At 43.5% G+C, this 19,313-nt stretch overlaps 1 protein-coding gene across 2 annotated transcripts; it reads right to left on the bottom strand.

Annotated features, from left to right (window-relative positions):
* Nucleotides 1–241: 241 nt before the first annotated feature.
* Nucleotides 242–19,313, bottom strand: LOC135485352 (neurogenic locus Notch protein-like). 2 transcript variants are annotated; one of them, XM_064767261.1, is made up of 30 exons: nt 18,434–19,313; nt 16,127–16,303; nt 15,745–16,027; nt 15,238–15,422; nt 13,243–13,267; nt 12,825–12,991; nt 12,400–12,559; nt 11,699–11,866; nt 11,268–11,432; nt 10,736–10,949; nt 10,333–10,469; nt 9,745–10,038; nt 9,095–9,393; nt 8,688–9,006; nt 7,977–8,432; nt 7,547–7,757; nt 7,179–7,420; nt 6,644–6,854; nt 6,098–6,351; nt 5,669–5,773; nt 5,103–5,322; nt 4,447–4,564; nt 3,941–4,172; nt 3,635–3,775; nt 3,291–3,413; nt 2,908–3,017; nt 2,322–2,585; nt 1,921–2,064; nt 1,493–1,637; nt 242–1,253 (listed from the first exon to the last, which is right to left on the bottom strand). In XM_064767261.1, the coding sequence occupies exons 1-30, from the start codon at nt 18,536–18,538 to the stop codon at nt 775–777; spliced, it is 6,153 nt and encodes a 2,050-aa protein (XP_064623331.1). In that variant the 5' UTR covers nt 18,539–19,313; the 3' UTR covers nt 242–774. The 2 variants fall into 2 exon arrangements, with proteins under 2 accessions (XP_064623331.1, XP_064623330.1); XM_064767260.1 differs by lacking the exon at nt 15,238–15,422 and adding an exon at nt 14,200–14,393.

Below are 19,313 nucleotides of genomic sequence, written 5' to 3'. Positions count from 1 at the left end.
CAGCATATGTGGCGAAATATTTTAAACAAATCTAATCTGAAAATTCCCTCGACTAACGAAATAGCGATTACCATTGGCAGGCTACCATCAAAATTCGCCGACAATCTCGAAATCAGCACACCCCTTTTGAAAATGATTTCTATTTTTAAAACTTTCTTGGCATTTCCCGGTTTCCGATTATTGATAAACGCCCTGAACAGTACATGAAAAACAAATTAACGCAACAAAATGTTTCTGAACATATACATCAGCTCTGGAATTAAAGCCGCCATCTTTATTTTTAAATTCCGCCCAAACCTGTTTGCGTAATATATATACAATCAAATCCCTGGGTATCAGTATAGTGCAGATACCCTCCACTCCGCCAAATGCATTCGTATACAGTCTTGTCAAATAAATTTGTTCAGAACCCACATTTAAAAAGATATAGGATATACACCTTGGGATATACATAAAATCGTATTTTTGGGATACAAATATACAGATAATTTTTATAAATATAGCACATTCTTAATGAGCACCATCTCAAGGCTGATAGGCGTTTATTTTAACCAAGCCATAATAACTGTGGCATGAATGACTGATGGAAGCCCTCTCCCCGCACCCAATTTTGTAGTTAGGGAGGTGTCACAAGGCCAATTATCATGTTGCCTTCGATATCTTACGCCAATAATCTGACTAACATTCTCAAGGGCAGACTTCTATCCAATAAAACCTCCTATATACACGGTCCATGATAGAATATACTGAAGGAGAAGAACCAAAAGTTAACTCTCAGCAATTGGCTTCAGGGATTTCATTTACCACAAGTTCCTTGCCATCACCGGGATTGCGTTCTTGGTCAACAGCCTTGTTGAAACCATCCCCCTCAGCCTCAATATCAAGGGGGTCACCAAGCTTCAAGCTCTGCGCAAGCCCCGTAACATAAGCACTGCTCTCTGTAAAGGAAATCCGCCGGAAGTCGTCAGTGTCGGACTCCTTCTGCAGCCCCGCGAAACTATCATCCAAATAGGATATTCCCGGGTCTTCATCCAAGTTCCCGAACATAGGATTTTCGAATGCTCCCTCGGGCGTGTTCTCGCTCTGCCAACTCAGGGACCGCATCCGTGAGGCAAGGCGCTGTCTTGGTGCATCCAATCGATCCCGCTGCCGCTTCAAGGCGCGCCTCTGACGGTAGCTCATTATCCCAACCACGATAAATATGACCACTATCGCTCCACAAACGGAGATGACGGGGTAGAGATACGTCTGAACTAAGGGAGAGAAAGAGGAGACCATTATTTCAGGACGCGACCTTAAATACCAATTTCCTGCAACAAGCCAAACGGTTGCTACGTACAGAATCGTGTTGATTTCGGACTGGGGTTTCGGACAACATTAGTATCATTCTTGTCAAACAACTATAAGAAATTCAGAATCCTAACAAAAAGTTCGGCGTTGATTAGAAATATCATAATACACACGCACATTAGGGATTCGATCGTCAACTTACTTTGCTTTCCCTGTGTCGAGGCCTGGAATCCACTCTCCACTATGCCAGCAAGTAGATCGGAGGTATCATTCTTGGCCAGTGCCTTCAAGTAGTCTGAAAGAACTGCCATCGCTATGAGACCGAAGCCTGTATTCTTCTCACTTTCCTGGAGGATGAAATACGTGAAAGCAGGAAAGTTTAATTTGGTAGACAACGTCGACATTTGGATGCTCGAAGATGTGTTTCTTTTACAAACGTTTGTCTCAAATTGTGAAGTTTGCTTCATCATCGTTCATAGCTATTCTAAGGGTCACAAAACCTGCCGGATATCATTACGAACTTAGTACAACCGTACACGTTTAATATCGTATACATGTATATCAACCTTTTGTGGTTTAAAGCGAACTTGCTACGAATTTGTTGAATACATTTTTCAATAGATCGCTTACCATCGAGAGAGCAAGGGTTATGTGATCGTTAGACGTCTTCATCTTATCAACCTCACACCTGAGGGCGAGGTAGGTGTCATTTGCATACTGTTTCACTACCTTTAGGGCTCGCAGGTGGCCGCAAAATACATCGATTGTTATTCCCTGTAATTTTAGAAGAAATTGTAAAAGATTAAGTCAGAAAATGCATTCTTCATTTGGAAGGAAACAGTTTTGGAAACTCCAACCATTTTGGCGACTCAACCACCCTGACCACCCAAAATCATCCAACTTGGCAACCTAACTACATGTATATCGGCATCTTCGTTCAAAATAAACCATTTCGGCACCTAGGTTACAGAGAGTTACAAAAAGATGCTGAAATCTGGATATCAAACTAAAATCGTTCAATTCAAGTGTACCTTCATCTCCATTTTCGCTGGATCCAACTTGACTATTAGCCTGGCACAGTCAATGGTGTTGGGGCCACTGAATGGGTTACAAGTGGGGTCTTTATTTGGCCTGCAAAGTCCGTAGTTAAGATCGCAGGTCTTTGTCAGACAGTCCATGCCGTCCAACGGGAAGCAGGAGAAGTCCTCCTCCGTGCAGAGCTTATCAAATTTTTTGACGCCGGATGTCCATTTTTTGATGGCTGATATATCGCATTTGACATAGCCACACCACATCTGTATAAAAAATCCGTGAAAAAATTTAACTGAGGACAGAAAAGGCGAGCAAAGACTCGAATCCTGTCAATAGAAGACAATGAGTAAAACTTTTGTTCACACTCCTGCATTGACAAAGCTGATAATAGATTCACTGTAGTTTCCAACGAAAACTTACGATTCAATGCCAAATTGAAAAAACTTACGCAAAAACAATGTCGTGGGCTCTTTCGTCGGGACGGGGCGGCAGATAGAAAGGTTTTACAGGAAAACACTTCTACGTTATGTATAATCGACGTAGAATCAGGGGGGCGGTGGATACCCACCGATGTTGTCAACCCACCTTAGAGCATTCCGCCTGACCATTTAGACAAACACAGTCATTACAATCGTCTGCCCACTGCTCGTATGGATTGTACGTCTTCCCGCCGTATGGACACGGAATGAGAATCACTGAAAAAAGAGGAAACAATGGTAGATGATTAACTTCCAATAGTGTCTATTTAACTTATTCATGAAAAAGCGGTGACATGAACGAATTATCCATCACAACAATCATTCAAGGCAGATGGCGTGAACGAGCTTACAATCCCTCGTAGACTGATGGCAAGAGCGAACTCTCCATTACTCATCCATAAAAAGTCGATGGCGAAAAGGAATTCTTTGTTGTTCATCCATGGAAAACAGATGGCAGAAACTACATCTTTATTCCTAATCCATGCTTACCTTTGTCACAAAGTGGGCCTCCGTGCCCTTGATGACACGAACACTTGTAACCCCCCTTGACGCTGACGCAGTCACCGTGTTTGCCGCAGACGTTAGGAGGTGCAGACAGGCAGTGGTCTACTTCTGCAATAGCATGAACGGTCAAAGGATTTAAAACCGAAAATATTTCTGCGGATAACTATTCTTTAACCAGTCAATAGAAAAGTTTTTTTCTCCCACGAGGCAAAGGCAGCAACTAGGTCCGTATATGCCGTTATTCTTGCCTCGTTCACACTGTATACGCCAGTGTAGTTGACGTAAGACTGACAGGCAAAGCGGCAACCAGTTCTCATCATTATTCTCACCTCGTTCACAGTGTACGCCAGTGTAATTGGCGTTACACTTGCAGGCATATGCGGCAACCAGGTCTGTACACGTGCCGTTATTCTGGCAGGGGTTCGCTGCACAATCATCAATGTTCGTCTCACAGTTCAGACCAGTCAAACCTGGAAAGGTCGATCGCAAATTAATGATCAGGACTCTATTTATCAAAATCGAATTTCAAATAAAATATTATTTCGATTATATCATTTCATGTTCATAATTATAATGAAAGAAACGACAATTCCATTATGGAACCCCTTTCTGTTTTTTGTGACTACCAGACTCACCTTCAACGCATTCACAGCGGTATCCCGTCAGCGTGCTGTGGCATTGTCCATTCGCTCTGCAAGGTTTCAGCACCAGACAGTGGTCTTCAAGCGTGCGGCATGTTTTTCCACTGAAGCCTTGCGGGCAAGCGCATCTGAAGTCATTGACGAGGTCCGAGCAGGTTGCCCCGTTCAGACAGGGGTCTGGGTTACAGTCGTCGATATTTTGTTCGCAGTGAGTTCCGGTGAATCCCTGTAGCGTAATCGTACATATGAATTAGTATGATACTGAAATTTTACCCTGCCGAAAATTGTCATTTTTTGTGCTTTCGTATTCAGCCTGTTTCTCATCAAGATGTTGTGGATCACCCGAAATACTACGGACAAATTCGCAAGCTCACTGAGCAGTTCCCCTTTCCAGCGCAATAAAACGTACATGTATGACCGTCAATTCGATTTCCCATCTGAACCATTCCAACGAATACCTGGTGAGTCTAAAACTTCCAATGAATCGGAATTTCGCTTACCTTCTGACATTCGCATTTGTATCCATTCACGCTGTCTAAACACTGGCCACCGTTTTGGCATGGCCCACTTGAACACTCATTTATGTTCACACTACAGTTCTTTCCAGAGTAACCTGGTCTGGAATAAGATTAACACATTGGGTTTATTTGCCATAGCCGGTTAAGGCATATCCCCCATGAAAGTTCTTATGAAAGGTCTTTTGTGGGGGTCGCTGTTATGAAGATTTGCCCTTAAACCCTTTGATTAGACGGTGAACAAAGGGAATTTAGGCCTAGGTGCGAGCGGGCTTTGTTTAAGGACAATAGATCAATGAATTCTTTTAGCTGCGTGGTAAGGGCAAAAAACACAATGCCCATTTAGGCATCAATGCCTTACGACGTAATTCTGAAAAGTCTTCAGATGATAAGAAGATTAGAAATACCAAAGTTCAAATACCGTCAGAGGTATTTTGGAAAATTGATTGTGAGATGGCGTGAACATACGACCAACGACCATTCCGTAATAGCATGCTCATATTGAGTGTGCCGACAGGGCGGCTACAGGATGCCGACAGTCGCACGAAAATCGTTTTAAAATATAAAAGAAGAAAGCGGTAAATTTTCAAAGCATTTCCATTCGCTGTCTTTCTTTCTCTGCCTAAAAACGGGCAACTTACTTGCAGTGACAATGATAATCATTGACCTGGTCCTGGCACGACCCATGAACACAGGGGGCCCCCTCGCACTCATCAATATTGGTCTGACACCGCTTGTCCTGGAACCCAGGTAGGCAGAGGCATTGAAAGTCATTGATGGCATCTTGGCAAGTGGCGTTATTGAGGCAGGGGGCGCTGGCACAGTCATCAATGTTATTCTCGCATAGGGTACCATTAAATCCTGCAAGAAGAGATGGTTAGAGGCCATGCAGAAGAAATTATCACGACTCATTCAGCCATTCTCTAATACCGAAAGATCTTGATGGATAAAGAGTCGAAACTCTACCCAAATTGTCACTGAAAGAAGATGCAGAGTGCATGGTATCATTTTCGACCAATGGCAATGTTTCCCTGGATTCGACATTTCCTCGAGTGGAGCCGGTATGGACTAAAGTCGTACCTCTACCAATACCAGGTATAAGCCAAGCTATAACATGAAGCCGAAAGTGCGTTATCGTGAACGAGATAAACTCAGCCTTGAAATTAAGTCTTCCTCAGTTTTCTTTGATTTTCATTTGGTCACTTACCAAGAGTGCAGACACACGAGTATGCATTTAACTTGGGCACGCACGTTACGCTGTTCTTGCACGGGTTACTGGTACAATAATCTACGATATCACTGCAAGTTTTACCTACAATTTCAACAAAGAATAAGACACACAATTGTGAAATAATATCATTAGAAATCACTTTTATGTTGTATTGCATCAACAAAATCAACTAAATAGATCTTGCCGGTCATTGTTTCTTCAATGAACGTCACTGACGAAGCCCTTGTCAGCCACAACCAAGGTCTAGGGACGCTCATCTCGAGACACAAAATGCGATAAGAAAGGCACTCCCTACTGTCCTTCAACTGGTGGCCAAGGAGATCATTGTAATCATCTGGTGGTTATATGAATAAGACAATGAGGTGTCTCACCCTAGGAATTAAGGATGAACTGCCGTAGACTTACCGGTGTAGCCGTTACTGCAGTCGCAGCTAAAATCATTAATCTGATCCTTACACACCCCGTCATTCTTGCACGGCCCTGGCAAGCATTCGTCGATGTTCACCCCACAGTCTTTACCGGTGAAGCCGGGCAAGCAAAGGCAGTTGTAATCGTTCACGGCATCCTCGCATTTGGCTCCATTTTTACAAGGGTTCGGCGTGCAGTCATCTATGTTGCGTTCACAGTGAGTTCCGTTAAAACCAGTCCTGCATGTGCACCTGCAGAAGAGAAGTAATGAAACTCAAACTTCCCGACTCCCCTGCAGAAGTATACCAAGAACGAAGCGATGCCAAAGCATTGTAGTCAAATGGAGTTGACGATGAAGCTGGGAGCACACGGAGGTAATATCGCATATAGGATTTTAAAGACCTTGGGGACACGCGGTGTGCTCCAAACTTAAAGACGCAGTGAAAGCGGATGATGAATCAAGTAATGCAAGAATAGACAGCTAAACATTGGAAGAGATCAGCCCTTTTCAGTTTAGACTTGCCATTGCAATATCTTCCTTACCTGTAACCGTTGAGAGAGTCCAGACATTTGCCGCCATTCTGACACGGGGATGACACACACTCGTCAATGTCCTCTCTGCATGTCTTGCCCCCGTACCCAGGAGGACAACTACACTCAAAATCATTGAGACGGTCAGTGCAATTGCCGTTGTGGTGACAAGGTTCGGAAGCACATTCGTCGCGATCGAGCGTACAATTTTTGCCCTCATAACCTGGAAATCAATGTAGCATCTACAATATCTGTCTGTATCCTGTTAATACAGTGGAACCCCGGTCGGCGACCACCCCGCTATGACGACCAAGAATCGCCGGTCCCGAAAGGTTTCCTCTCTAATTACCATTACAAAGCCCCCGGTTACATGCCCACCCCAGTACCCAGACCACGACCACTGGACCACTTGGGCGGTCCCAATGATCAAATTCACCCCTCTAACCCGACCAAACGGCCTAATTGCCGTGAAAAGACGAATGCTGCCATGATTTCTGTTTGTTGACTTTGGTTGAGCTACTGGAACAGAGAGAAAAAAACATCTCACCTTGGCTACAGACACATGTGTAATCGGACAACTGGTCAACGCATGTCGCGTCGTTCTTACAAGGGGCCCCTCCACAGTCGTTAATGTCATTCTCACAGTGAACTCCGTCATATCCGTCCAGACATGCGCATGAGTATCCGTTAACTGCATCTTTGCAGGTGCCATGGATGCAAGGGTTACTGGAACACTCGTTGATGTTGGTCTGGCATCTCTTGCCGGTAAACCCGGGACCACAGTCACACCTGTTGAAGAAAAGACTATTCAAGTTTGTGCACGTCGCTTGTTACGCAGGTTTCGCCCCCTAATGAAGAGGTACGAACGACGAGGTACGAACGACGAGGTACAAAGTGGCGATTTTCTTTGCTTACCTAAAATCATTGATTAAGTCAGTACATGTTCCATTATTCAAACAGGGACGAGAGTGGCATTCGTTTATGTTCAAATGGCAGTTCTTTCCTTGCCAACCTGGGCTGCAGGTGCAGTTGTAGTCCGCTACACGGTCTGTACAGTTACCTCCGTTTCTACACGGATTCAAAGAACATTCGTTGATGTCCTGTGCACACAGCGGACCAGTGTAACCTGCAGAAGTAAACAAAATATATGAGTTTTGATATTTCTTATATAGCTAAAAGTAATTTTGACATACATGTGATAGCTGAACCTATCGAGTCAAGACATGACAACTTGTTCGAGAACCGTCTCTCAGCTCTTTCTAATGATACCCTACTGCATAGTGAAATTCACTTCGGCCTACATGAAGGTATAGTTGACATCTTTTTAATTCAAAATTTTACCTACCTGCCTTGCAGATACATTCAAATCTATTAACCCTATCCAGGCAGGTGCCACCGTGCTGACAAGGATTGCTCCCACACTCATTGACGTTGGTCTCACAGTCCTTCCCAGAGAATCCAAGGTGACACGTGCAGGTATAATCATTAACCAAATCTTTGCATGTCGCGTTGTTTCGGCAGGGCATCGGGTCACAGTCATCCGGATTGTTCGAGCAGGTCTTCCCAGTGAGTCCAGAGGGACATAGGCAATAGAAGTCGTCAACAACATCTTGGCAGGTCCCGCCGTTCACGCAAGGATCAGGGGTGCAGTCATCGATGTTGTTTTGGCAGTTTCCCCCGTCGAAGCCAAGGACGCATTCGCAGCGGTAGTTGTTTAGGAGGTCGACGCACGTTCCGTTGTTTTGGCAGGGCGCAGTGAGACACTCGTTGATTTCTTTGTCGCAGGTTGCGCCCTCGTAACCTGAAACCGGTGTAGAATGAATAAATGTTACCTCTCAGACTGGCAACATTAGAACTGATGATAGGAAACACTCACTCTTCTCATGCACCATCTGAGAGCGGAATAGTTTGCCCGAGGAAATGGTCAAGACCACCAGCCTAGCCGGCTTACAGATGACCGACCCAGTAGAAATAGAACCCTAACCTGACTGAATTACATGGACACAGCATAGTGGAGAGATCAAGGCAAATCATGTTGGAGGATTCGTTAACTCACCCAGGGAACAATTACAGCTGAAGCCATTCACTCCATCAGCACATGCACCATTGGGCCCACAAGGATCCCCAGCACAGTCGTCAAAGTTGACCTCGCACAGCTGACCTTCAAATCCAAGGTCACAGTCACAAGCAAAAGCATTCAACAGGTCCCGACAGGTGGCGCCATTTTTGCACGGAATTGAGCTGCATTCGTCGTAGTTTACGCTGCATTCTGGTCCAACATAACCAGGGACGCAGTAACAGGTGAAACCATTCGGTTTGTCTCGGCACGTGCCATTGTTTTTACATGGAGAACTGGCACATTCGTCAATGTCGATCTGAAAAAGGGGTATATAGGAATGTTTCATACATTTAGGACTATTTCAGATTGTTTATTCGAATGCTTTATTGCCAAATCAACCATACCTCACAACGTTCTCCTCGGTAACCGGGCTTGCAGTCACATTTGAAGTCGTTCACCAAGTCTGAGCACTTGCCCTGATGAAGGCACGGGGAATTGGCACAGTCATCGATGTCGTGCTCACAAGTCTCACCATCGTATCCGGGGATGCAGGAACATTTGAAATCGTCGACCAAATCTTGGCAAGTTCCACCGTGCTTACAGGACGTCGCCTGACAGTCTTCGATGTTGATCTCGCACTGAGGGCCCGTGAAGCCACGCTTGCAGGAGCACGAGTATCCATTGACTTTGTCGATGCAAGTACCTACAACGAGATCGTGTTCCGTTTTAAGGGACGCATTAGGCACGGCCGTGGTGCCCCTGTGGGACTACAGCAAAGAGCGTTCGTACTGTTGTTTCTGAGCATATAACTTCTACTGCTTTTCGCTGGGTTTCCGAAGGCACTGAGATTGACAGATGCATACCGAAAAGAGTTTCATCGGGAAAAAATCGCCCGTAAATGTAAGCAAGACACGGCTTTACCTCTTCAGAGGAAGGAACTGCGCTGAAGTCTGATCCTAAGTGATACAATTTTGCTGCTGTATGAAGAATGGTTTCTTTTGTGACATCGCTAAGGTGGACTGTTTTGACAACACTTCCAAGAAGGAAACCTTACCATTGTTTCTGCAAGGACTACTGCCACACTCATCAATGTCACTCGAGCAAGTCTTGTCGGAAAACCCCGCGAGGCAGCGACATGAAAAATCATTTAACTTATCCGCACACGTGGCACCATTTTTACAAGGAGACGACAGACATTCGTCAATTTCTTTGGAGCAGTTTTTCCCCTCGTATCCTGGCAAACACATGCAGCTGTAGTCATCCACAAGATCTTTACAAGTGGCGCCGTTTTGGCATGGGGCGGGGTTGCAATCGTCGATGTTTACAGCACATGTCGTTCCGGTAAAACCTGAAGCCAGAAACTAAATGGGTAAACCAAATTGGAAGAAAACGTCGTACCAAGAAGTAGTCACCGTTCCAATATGTAATTCGTCGACGTAATTCCATCGCAAGTTTGTAATTCAATTATGAATGTTCGAATATTCATTGACGTTTCTATAAGTAAGTTATCCAGTTTTATCTGGATTCCCACAATAGTTTATCCCTGTCCAGGTCTAAAAGTGTTAAATGTCCAAGGATAGAAAGTCCAGGGATGCGCTGAGGTATGGACGGTCGTGCAACGGCCGAACTCATCGTGTTTTACCTGTTTTGCAAACGCATTGGAAACTGTTGATCTTATCCTCACAGAGTAAAGCATTGCTTCCATGACATGGGTTACCAGCGCATTCATCGATATCCACCTCGCACATAGCACCCGAAAAGCCTGCTTGACAATCACACCTGGATAATGTAACAGTTTGAGATAGAATGGAATAGCAGAATACGTTTCACGTTTTTTTGCCTTCTGGCCACCATGATTGTTACTTACATAATCTACTTTATCACGAGGAACTTAGTGCCAAGTGGAAGACATTGCCATCATTGTCGCCGATCAAGTGATGCAAATGCGATCTCAATAACGAAGCACAGGTTGCCGAAACGACGTGATTGAAATGGCCAATCGACTGATGATACATGGTGATTGCATTGGCGAATCACTGGCTTACCTGAAACCATCGACTTGGTCATGACACCTTCCCCCATTCTGGCACGGGTTACTGGCACACTCGTCCACGTTGTCTGCACATGCCTTCCCCGCCCACCCCGAGCTGCAGCGACAGTGGAAGTCGTCTACCTTGTCGTCACACCCAAGGGCGCTATTTTGACAAGGGTTTGGTGAGCAGTCATCTATGTTGTTCTGGCAGAGTACCCCGTCATATCCTGGCAAAACATTCGAGATTTGAGATTTGAGCCAAGTCGTTGAACCTCAATACTACGTCATGTACATGAAATGTTAAACAGAATCCTCTTCCCTGGACCTGTCAAGGTAAGAAAAAGGCCCTGTCCAAGCAAGAAGGATACCGATGAGTAGCTTGTGATGGACTCCTCGTCCCTCGCGCCACTGATAAAGTCGCAATGCAACGAGTTGGCGGTTAACCACAGTGGCATACAACAAACATAAGAGCGAACGTGGATGAAGAAAATGGAATCGCTATTGGTCGGATCTCCGCTGACCACATTTGCTTGCCCCTGACTTACCCACTGCGCAGGAGCATGTAAATCCATTGACTTTGTCAGCACATTTCCCTCCATTCTGACACGGATTGCTGGCACACTCGTTGACATCAGTCTGGCATTGGTTACCAGTGTATCCAGGCTTACAGGCGCAACTGTAGCCGTTAATTCGATCAGAGCATACGCCCCCTGAAGAAAGTCACGAAAAAGGAAATTGGTATAGGGCCTAGGACTTGTGTCAGGAAAGAGATATTGGAACATTTGGATCAAACCTGTGTATGCAAACTAGCCCGAGCTGCTCCCGAGGAGCCGTTGTAGCCGTTGGTACGGATTGGGTGTTGCTGTTGAATTGAAGTGACGATTTAATCGTTCATGGCCACGTGAATTTCTCCTCAAAGAAACCATATTATCACACCAACTTATTGCCTACTGTAGGAAGTTGCTTTTTTACGTACCATGCTGACAGGGTCCAGGGGCGCAATCGTCAATGTTATTTTCGCACCGGTTGCCCGACCAACCAGGTGCACACTGGCAGGAGTATCGCCCAGCTTCATTCAAGCAAGTCGAGCCACTTCGACACGGCGAAGAGCTGCACTCGTCTATGTCCTGTTGACACTGAGAACCTGCGAAATGGAGGTTGATATTGAGTTCATGTGAGACGCGTACATATACTACAGTGCATGCTTTCTGTTACACAGATGCTGACGACGACGACGAGGATGTCGATGACGACGGTGACGACGACGAGGATGATGATGCTGGTGATGACGATGAAGATGACGTTGACGACCACGGCGAGGCGATGATTTTTTCCAAATCTTTGCGTTCACCCGACAGTCGCTCCCGCCTTGAGAGGGAACACAGTTGTGGTTCTTCCAAATGCAGTAGCTAGACAAGTATACATTCTCCAAGCCTAGCCATTAGTAAGTCACTCTTTGTAAATTTGCTCATTTTACTGGGCGAATATTTGTGGAGTGATGCTAAGTGACCGATGACCGAGAGTATGGGAGGTACCCCTGGCCCAAGTGTCCAGCCCGTTGGTGAATGATCATAAGAGTTTTGCAAGATTCGACGCGATCTTTTTCATTACAACCGAATTTCGTCTTGACCTGTTTGGTCAAGTAATGATGGGTTATTAGTATAATCTCAAATTTACCTGTAAAGCCCTGTCTACACCGACAGGTATATGTATTGACACCATCGACACAAGTGCCGCCATTTCTGCAAGGTCCTGCTGCGCAGTCATCAATGTTTTCTTGGCAGTTCCGGCCGCGGAATCCAGGCTGGCAGTGGCAATGATAGTCATTTAATAGATCCTAAAAAAGAATTTTGCGAGGTTTTGTCAGGAAGATCTGCAGTGGCAGGGCTATAAAGTCTTGTATGGTACATGGTAGCAGAGCGTAGTTTAGCTCACCCTGGTTTTAAAACGTAAGCAGGTGCACACAACTCGGTGTAGAAGTTTCAAATATCCGAAATTTCAGAATATTCAAATTTCAGGGATCATTTCCTTTGATAATTACCTGTCTTGCGTTGAAAGTTAAAAATGTAAGTTGGTAATAATCACGGCATGAGTCGACTTACCGAACATGTGGCACCATTCTTGCAGTTATTCTGACAATCATTGACGTCCTGGTTACAACTCCGTCCAGTGTAACCCGTCTTGCAGTGGCAGCGGAAGTCTTGGTACAGATCCTCACACCGGGACGTCCCCGGGGAGGAACAAGGATTGTTGTCGCAATCGTTCGGATCTGTAAATGAATATAGAAATCTTTACGGGTTTACCATAACAATCGAAGAATTTTTCTCCGACGTTCCATTCCTTTTCCTCATCTGACAGGGATCTTTTTCCACACACGTTCCCTTTGTTTCGCTCATCTGACAGGGATCTTCTTTTCTTTTTACTCATCTGACAGGGATCTTTTTCCACACACGTTCCCTTCTTTTTACTCCACTTACAATATTTCTAAGCTTTATGATATGAAAATAAATGCGTACTAACCATTTCTTCGCTTCCAGTATTCATTCTGAAAATGATATTGAAGAGAAGAATGAGACATTTAACAATAGATTGTCCTGCCGTTACGCAAGATTCACCCGAAAATAATTGTCAATATTTAGAGTACGGTACTACCACAATTAATAAAAAACCATAACTGTATTACTGTAAACCGCATTAGCAGGATTCCTTTATCAATTTTTATTGTACAACACATTTTGAATCTGCGTTTAAAGGCATGATATACTCCACAAGTCAGAAACAACATTAGTGTAAATATAAATAAGACGGGGCTTCTCACAACATCACTATTCAATAACTTTTGTCGGACGAATTTTAGATATTTTAGAATTCTTATGTACACATGTATATACACTCTTCTGTACCTGACTAGGTCATACTAAAACATGTGAAAAACAAAACGCAAAACGATACAATATGAGAGAGCGGAAAGACGGTAGCAAAAGCACAGCAGGGAAGAGTATGTGTACATGAAAGTCATATATAATTGGCTTGATACAACCATTGAGAATTATAATCAGCTGGCCGAGAATCATTTGCGGCTCGTTATTAAAATGGATCCCACAGTTTGAAAATCCAACTGAACTAAAAAAAAGGGGCGTGGGTATTTTTCGTCATTGTTGAGCATTCCTCTTACGGTTCTTTCGCGGTTTTTGAATATTTCCCTCACTTCCTTAAACCGGCAATCTTTCTACTTATATACAGTTTCTACTAAGGTCTCCTGTTAACATGTTAAGCGTAGTGTGGGTTATGGGTTAGAGGTGATCTATAACAGACAGGTGGTGCTTTGATATATAAAAGGTCAAAACGTTCAGTCCTGAGGTCTGAGTTAGGGTCCGTTCGGGTAGAAAATGAGAGGGACAAAGAAAATGTACTCCGACAGTGAGTGATCGTCAGTCTCCTGAAAAATACGGATGCGGGGTTTGGATCGTGGCTTACGGTTCGCTCGGGCTGCTCAAATATTTCCCTTGCTTCTTCCCAGTTACACCACTCCTCTACACACTCCTGCTCCATGTTGCCAGGGAGGGCTTCCTCCAACCATGTATTCCATCGTTTCTTTCGGACAAGTGCTTTGTTGTCGGGGTGTACCTGGGGTGCGAGGAACGACATGGCGCTTGCTTCGGACAGGAAAACTGGAAAGTTTCACAAATGGAATGTGGCAGCGAGTTTGCAGAGTTACATGTAGTCGGTAGCATGCCGACACAGACTCCAAAACTAATCGCATTTTTGTGGAGAAAAAAATAAACGTGTTTGCCTTTTTCTAAGGCACGTACGGTATACCGATATTGGCCAGAGCCTTCCCTAGTTGGGTGATGAGTTATCGTTCTGTAATTAATTGCTATGGTCAGTTCGGTTAAAAAGTGATATGTAACGTTTGGACTAAAGTCATGTTAAGCTTCATGCACAGAAAGGTGATGAGAAATGCAAGATCAAGTTGTACCAAAGTGTCCGGCGTGATGTATTGTACATATGAAAATATGACATGAAATGAAAAGTTAGCAAGCTTGGGAAGAAAAAATTGTCGATTAACATGTAAAAGCAAAGCAAAGATTGTTGATTAGCGAGACAGCAAACGTATACGGCCTTGAAATGATGCTGAGCTCTCGGTGTTGATTGTTTGTGGGATTCTTTTCCTATTTCTGTTGATTATTGACCAGTTAGGTAATTCGTTCATCCCAAAATAGCATTGAAGTTTATCGTCGAATATAGTCCCATTGGTGCTTGTACTTTTTTGATAATATGGGTGTCAATTTTTTAAACGTATTAGCTACGATTTAGCAATATTTAGAGAAGGTAATCACAACTGCGTGAATCGACAGACTCCAATCGCCCCCGCAGTCATTCATTCATTCTAACATATCGTTCAAGCTAACATCATTCCAACGCCAAAGAAAAGAGTGTTAGAAAACGTGCTAGATTCAGCAGTCACAAAAAGCACCGCGGCAAAAGCCGCCGCCGATGACTTTTAGGGCTTACTGTTCTTTCATCGTTTTCAAAGACCTCCCTGGCCTCCTCTTTACTACACGACTCCTCAATGCATTCCCTCTCCAGGTTGCCCTGCCGGACTTCCTCGGTGTGGTGCCACGAGTTGGCCCGCTTTCTCCGCGATTGTCGCTTTGGTAGCGAGAGGAAGTTACTCGCTTCCCGTTCGGGCAAGAAAACTACAAAAGTGTAGTGACAATGGTTTTCACAGACGCTTGATGATTAACCTACTGTCGCTTATCATCGAAAAAAAGGTTAGTCGAGTGACCAGAAGTCGTATCATTTAGCATATTCTATCAGTTAATAGGTGAGATGACCAATTCAGGTTATCAAGTTACCGATTGTTGCGCCAACTATGACCAACTTGGTTCGAACAAAATCTGTTCAACTTGACCAGCTTGTCAGTTCGACGACGTATCGTTCTTCGGGAATTCTCAGAGCTATTTTTACAGTAAGCCCGGTCATCCTTTTGTACCTGTGGTAAAAAGAGCAATATCGTACCTAGATGCGTGCATCCATATCCCGTCCTTCCCGGGATGCATTTCTTTATTCCAGTGTTCTCATCGCAGACGTACCACTTTTCCCACGATTCCAATGTGCAGCGCGATTCACAAAATGGTCCGTAATGGTCAGTTGCGCACGTCACATTTAATTGGAAAGTCATGCAGTCTTTTCCAACGCAAACTTTATTTGCTTCAAGATTTGAAAGGGACAACTCTGTACCAGAAAGTGTCGAGGAGTCCACATTCCTTGAAACTTTGCGATCGAAGTTTAGTTTTATTTCCTACAAAAAGAAGATAATGCGCAAAAATATTTTGACAAAAACCTCTAGTTGAAGTTACTTGATATGAATAATATTAGTGATTTGGTGAATGAATTTTACCTTTCTTTCAGATTTGGCAAATATCAAGTGGCAAGGCTCCTGCAATGACGTCACGTGACATTTTGAAGTTGGAACATCGTCTGCTGTGAGAGTGACGCTCCACGTGACCCGTTCTTGACCAATAGCACCATGTTGACTGGGGAAGATATGCAGAACGCCTGATGGACTTGCCAGGGCCTGAAAACGCATAAGGGGGTATATTTTTTGCTTCGTAAAGTGATACCTTTCCAAGATAGAAAAGAGGCTTTTTGAAAGCACCGGTGTTTGACAGGAAGTAGCCAATGGAGTGCTGACCCATTCCAAATGGCGCATAAAATGGCATTAAGATTGAGGGTCAAGATCAACGAAAAGATATCGCCTATTTTCATTTCGACTAACGGCTGACCATAGGTATCACCCATTTGGATAGAACGTGAAATCCTTAAGCTATTAGAACTCCTTCAAAATGAAGGGAATGCCCGTTTAAGACCTGGAAAACAAATAACAGACTCCCGCCCTTGAAATTGGCCTTCACTTAGTTTTGAAAGAGTTCTGATTGTTTTGAAATTTCTAGCTCTAGTTCTTGCCAAAATGCTAAAGCTTATGGTCAACCCTTAAACTTTACAGAATATTTTTATACTAATTTTCTCAAGAACTTTATCTGCAAGTAAACAAAGCACGGTCATAACAGAATTTGGCACTTGGTCAAGACACGATTTTGCAAAAGTAGGACGACATGTAAATGATAAGGATGAGTAAACAAAAGAAAGAGATAGGATATGTGAGTTGGAGACAATAACCCTATTAATCGAACCAGCTATCATTCTGTCACGCCATGTCAAGAATTGCCAATGGCGTCAGTTGCCTTAAAGTTTTTAGAAGAAGGGTTGCTCGGACGAGTAGGATATAACACGCTCGATATACAGTGGAACCCCGGTCGGCGACCACCCCGGTAACGCGACCACCTCGCTATGACGACCAAGAATCGCCGGTCCCGAATGGTTTCCTCTCTAATTCCCATTACAAGGCCCCCGGTAACACGACCGACCCGGTACCCAGAACATCATCAGCCCCCAAAAAATGTTGGCGTTGAAAATTTTTCAGAATTTTGAACTTATAAAAAAATTCAACTCTGAAGGATGGAAAAAGGCCATTTGATTGGATTCTCTTTTTTCATTATTAATTTGAAATCAACCACTGTGACTGAAATAGTTTTATAAAGTATCATTGGATTCAAAGATGTCACTGACGCCATTAAAATGATTTATTTGAAGGTCAACCACATCCACTACAGATAAGGGATTATTGACCCTGCTTTCAGTCAATTGAATAGCTTTATCGCAGTTTTATTGTCGATAGATATCAAGCAGGAACATGTATTAGGCTATTAACAATATGCTCGGGCTAATTAATCTGGACAATAAATCTAATTAACCTTTTCATGGTTATCAAATAGTGTTAACTTTTTGGCAAAACAATACCTTTCCCTTCACCCATTTTAAGAATTGGTAATTGGCATATCAAGAAGAAACATCCATGAGATATCTTTTCTTGGATTATTAGGGAAAGTATTTGGTGCCAGATATACCGGTAGCCTACCAGTTAGTTTTTTTAAGTCTTGTAATAAGTTCAAAAATAGAAAGTGGGCAAGCCATTTTTACCGGCCCGGGTTATTTTGATGTTTAGAAAGACGCCCACTCATTTCGTCATCAATTCAAAAAGTACTCAATCACCTGAATCGGAGCCAAGACTTGAGAAACGAGAACTTTCACTTCAAACATTGAAGTCCGGGATTACCAACCAAAATTTTGTTTGCAGTAAAACTTTGACATCAGTCTATTCAAAAAATTGATATCCTGGAACGAGACGCTTGGTCTGATGATGCAAGTAGGTGAAGACGTTAGAAAAGTATAGTCCACTTCAAAAGGCCATTGAAAGCATGAGAGTCGGCCCTTGTAACTGACCTACATTTTACCCAGTTTCAAAACTTTTAAGTGAAAGCAGCATCAAGAGTACATTCACATGAAATTAGAATAGATACTTCCTCGTTAAACTTTCTTCCATAGTTTTGCCGTTTTTGCCAACAACTTCGACCGGAAGTGAGAACTACTTCGCTGTGTTTGCCCATAACAGCAGCCGGAAGTGAGAATTACTTTGCCTATTTTGCCAGCGTCAGCAACTGGATGTGAGATTAACTTCGCGGTTTTTGCCAACTTGTGTGACGGGAATTGTATTCTTCTGTACTAACCTGTTTCAAAGACACGAATTCAACATATCAGACAATAAAAAGTTAACAGGAAGTAATGTTTGTTGTTATATGATACTTACAATAGTCCATGATATAAGAGAAAGCTGTAACAAGTTCTGATAAGAACACATTCCTCTGGATGGACTTGTCCACCCGAGTTCAGTAAATAGATGTTTACGTGACATGATCGAATCAGTGAAAATAGATGTCCTGTGCGAATTCTCTGGGAGCGCCAAACTCAAGAAGAGAAATAACACGAAGCCTTTTTGAAATCCTTTTCCCAACTATCTTTTTTGATTTGTCTGGACTGTCTGCTTCAAGCTGTGCAGGCTCCCTAATCAGCTGGCTGCCTTCAATTAAACTTTATTCCAAAATTTATCCTTTGGTCAGCAGAAGAAACTAAACTTTCTTCGGAGACAGTGTATCAGTATATTTGTTACAGAGCTGCAACGATGGATGGTTATTATCAAAATTGGCGTTCGCACCCTATAAATCACTTCGGTGCATCTGTTCTTACCGTTCCTCTATGACTCGGTCAGTAAAAATTTTCAACACAGTGATAAAATCCTCGAAATTGGTACTGTTCTTTACGGTGCTGCACCAAGGAATAAGTAAAAAGTGTTTTGAATTCGACGCGACAATAACGTATTCGTTTCAGTTTTCGATGACAGAACTAATCACTTTTGCGAATTGGTTTGTAAACTGAGAATCGCCAACGCAATATATCCTTTCCCAATAACTTGGTGAATCTGGGTTGGTTTGTTTCTTTGATAGTTTCACAACCACACCTTGGCACAGTCTGGTTCAAATTTGATCAAAACTCCAAGTGTTTTCATTAATGTTTTAGGCTCCTTATCTTATCTTGTTCTTGTCGTTGTTCCTGTTCTCGTCCTTTGCAGCAAAACGAAAAAATTCTGGTTCGAGGTCAGAACTATTATCTAAAGCTGTGCGAAGGCCCAT

The sequence above is a fragment of the Lineus longissimus genome, chromosome 3 (assembly GCF_910592395.1).
Source record: "Lineus longissimus chromosome 3, tnLinLong1.2, whole genome shotgun sequence".
NCBI lineage: Eukaryota > Metazoa > Nemertea > Pilidiophora > Heteronemertea > Lineidae > Lineus > Lineus longissimus.
This window is presented reverse-complemented; position numbering and strand designations above follow the sequence as displayed.

Coding starts and splice junctions, on each gene's coding strand:
- LOC135485352 (XM_064767260.1), bottom strand. CDS start 18,538: ATGTCACGTAAACATCTATTTACTGAACTCGGGTGGACAAGTCCATCC. Junction 9,394..9,744: donor TAGTCCTTGCAGAAACAATG/GTAAGGTTTCCT, acceptor ATCTCGTTGTAG/GTACTTGCATCGACAAAGTC. Junction 3,018..3,290: donor AGGCCCACTTTGTGACAAAG/GTAAGCATGGAT, acceptor CTCTTTTTTCAG/TGATTCTCATTCCGTGTCCA.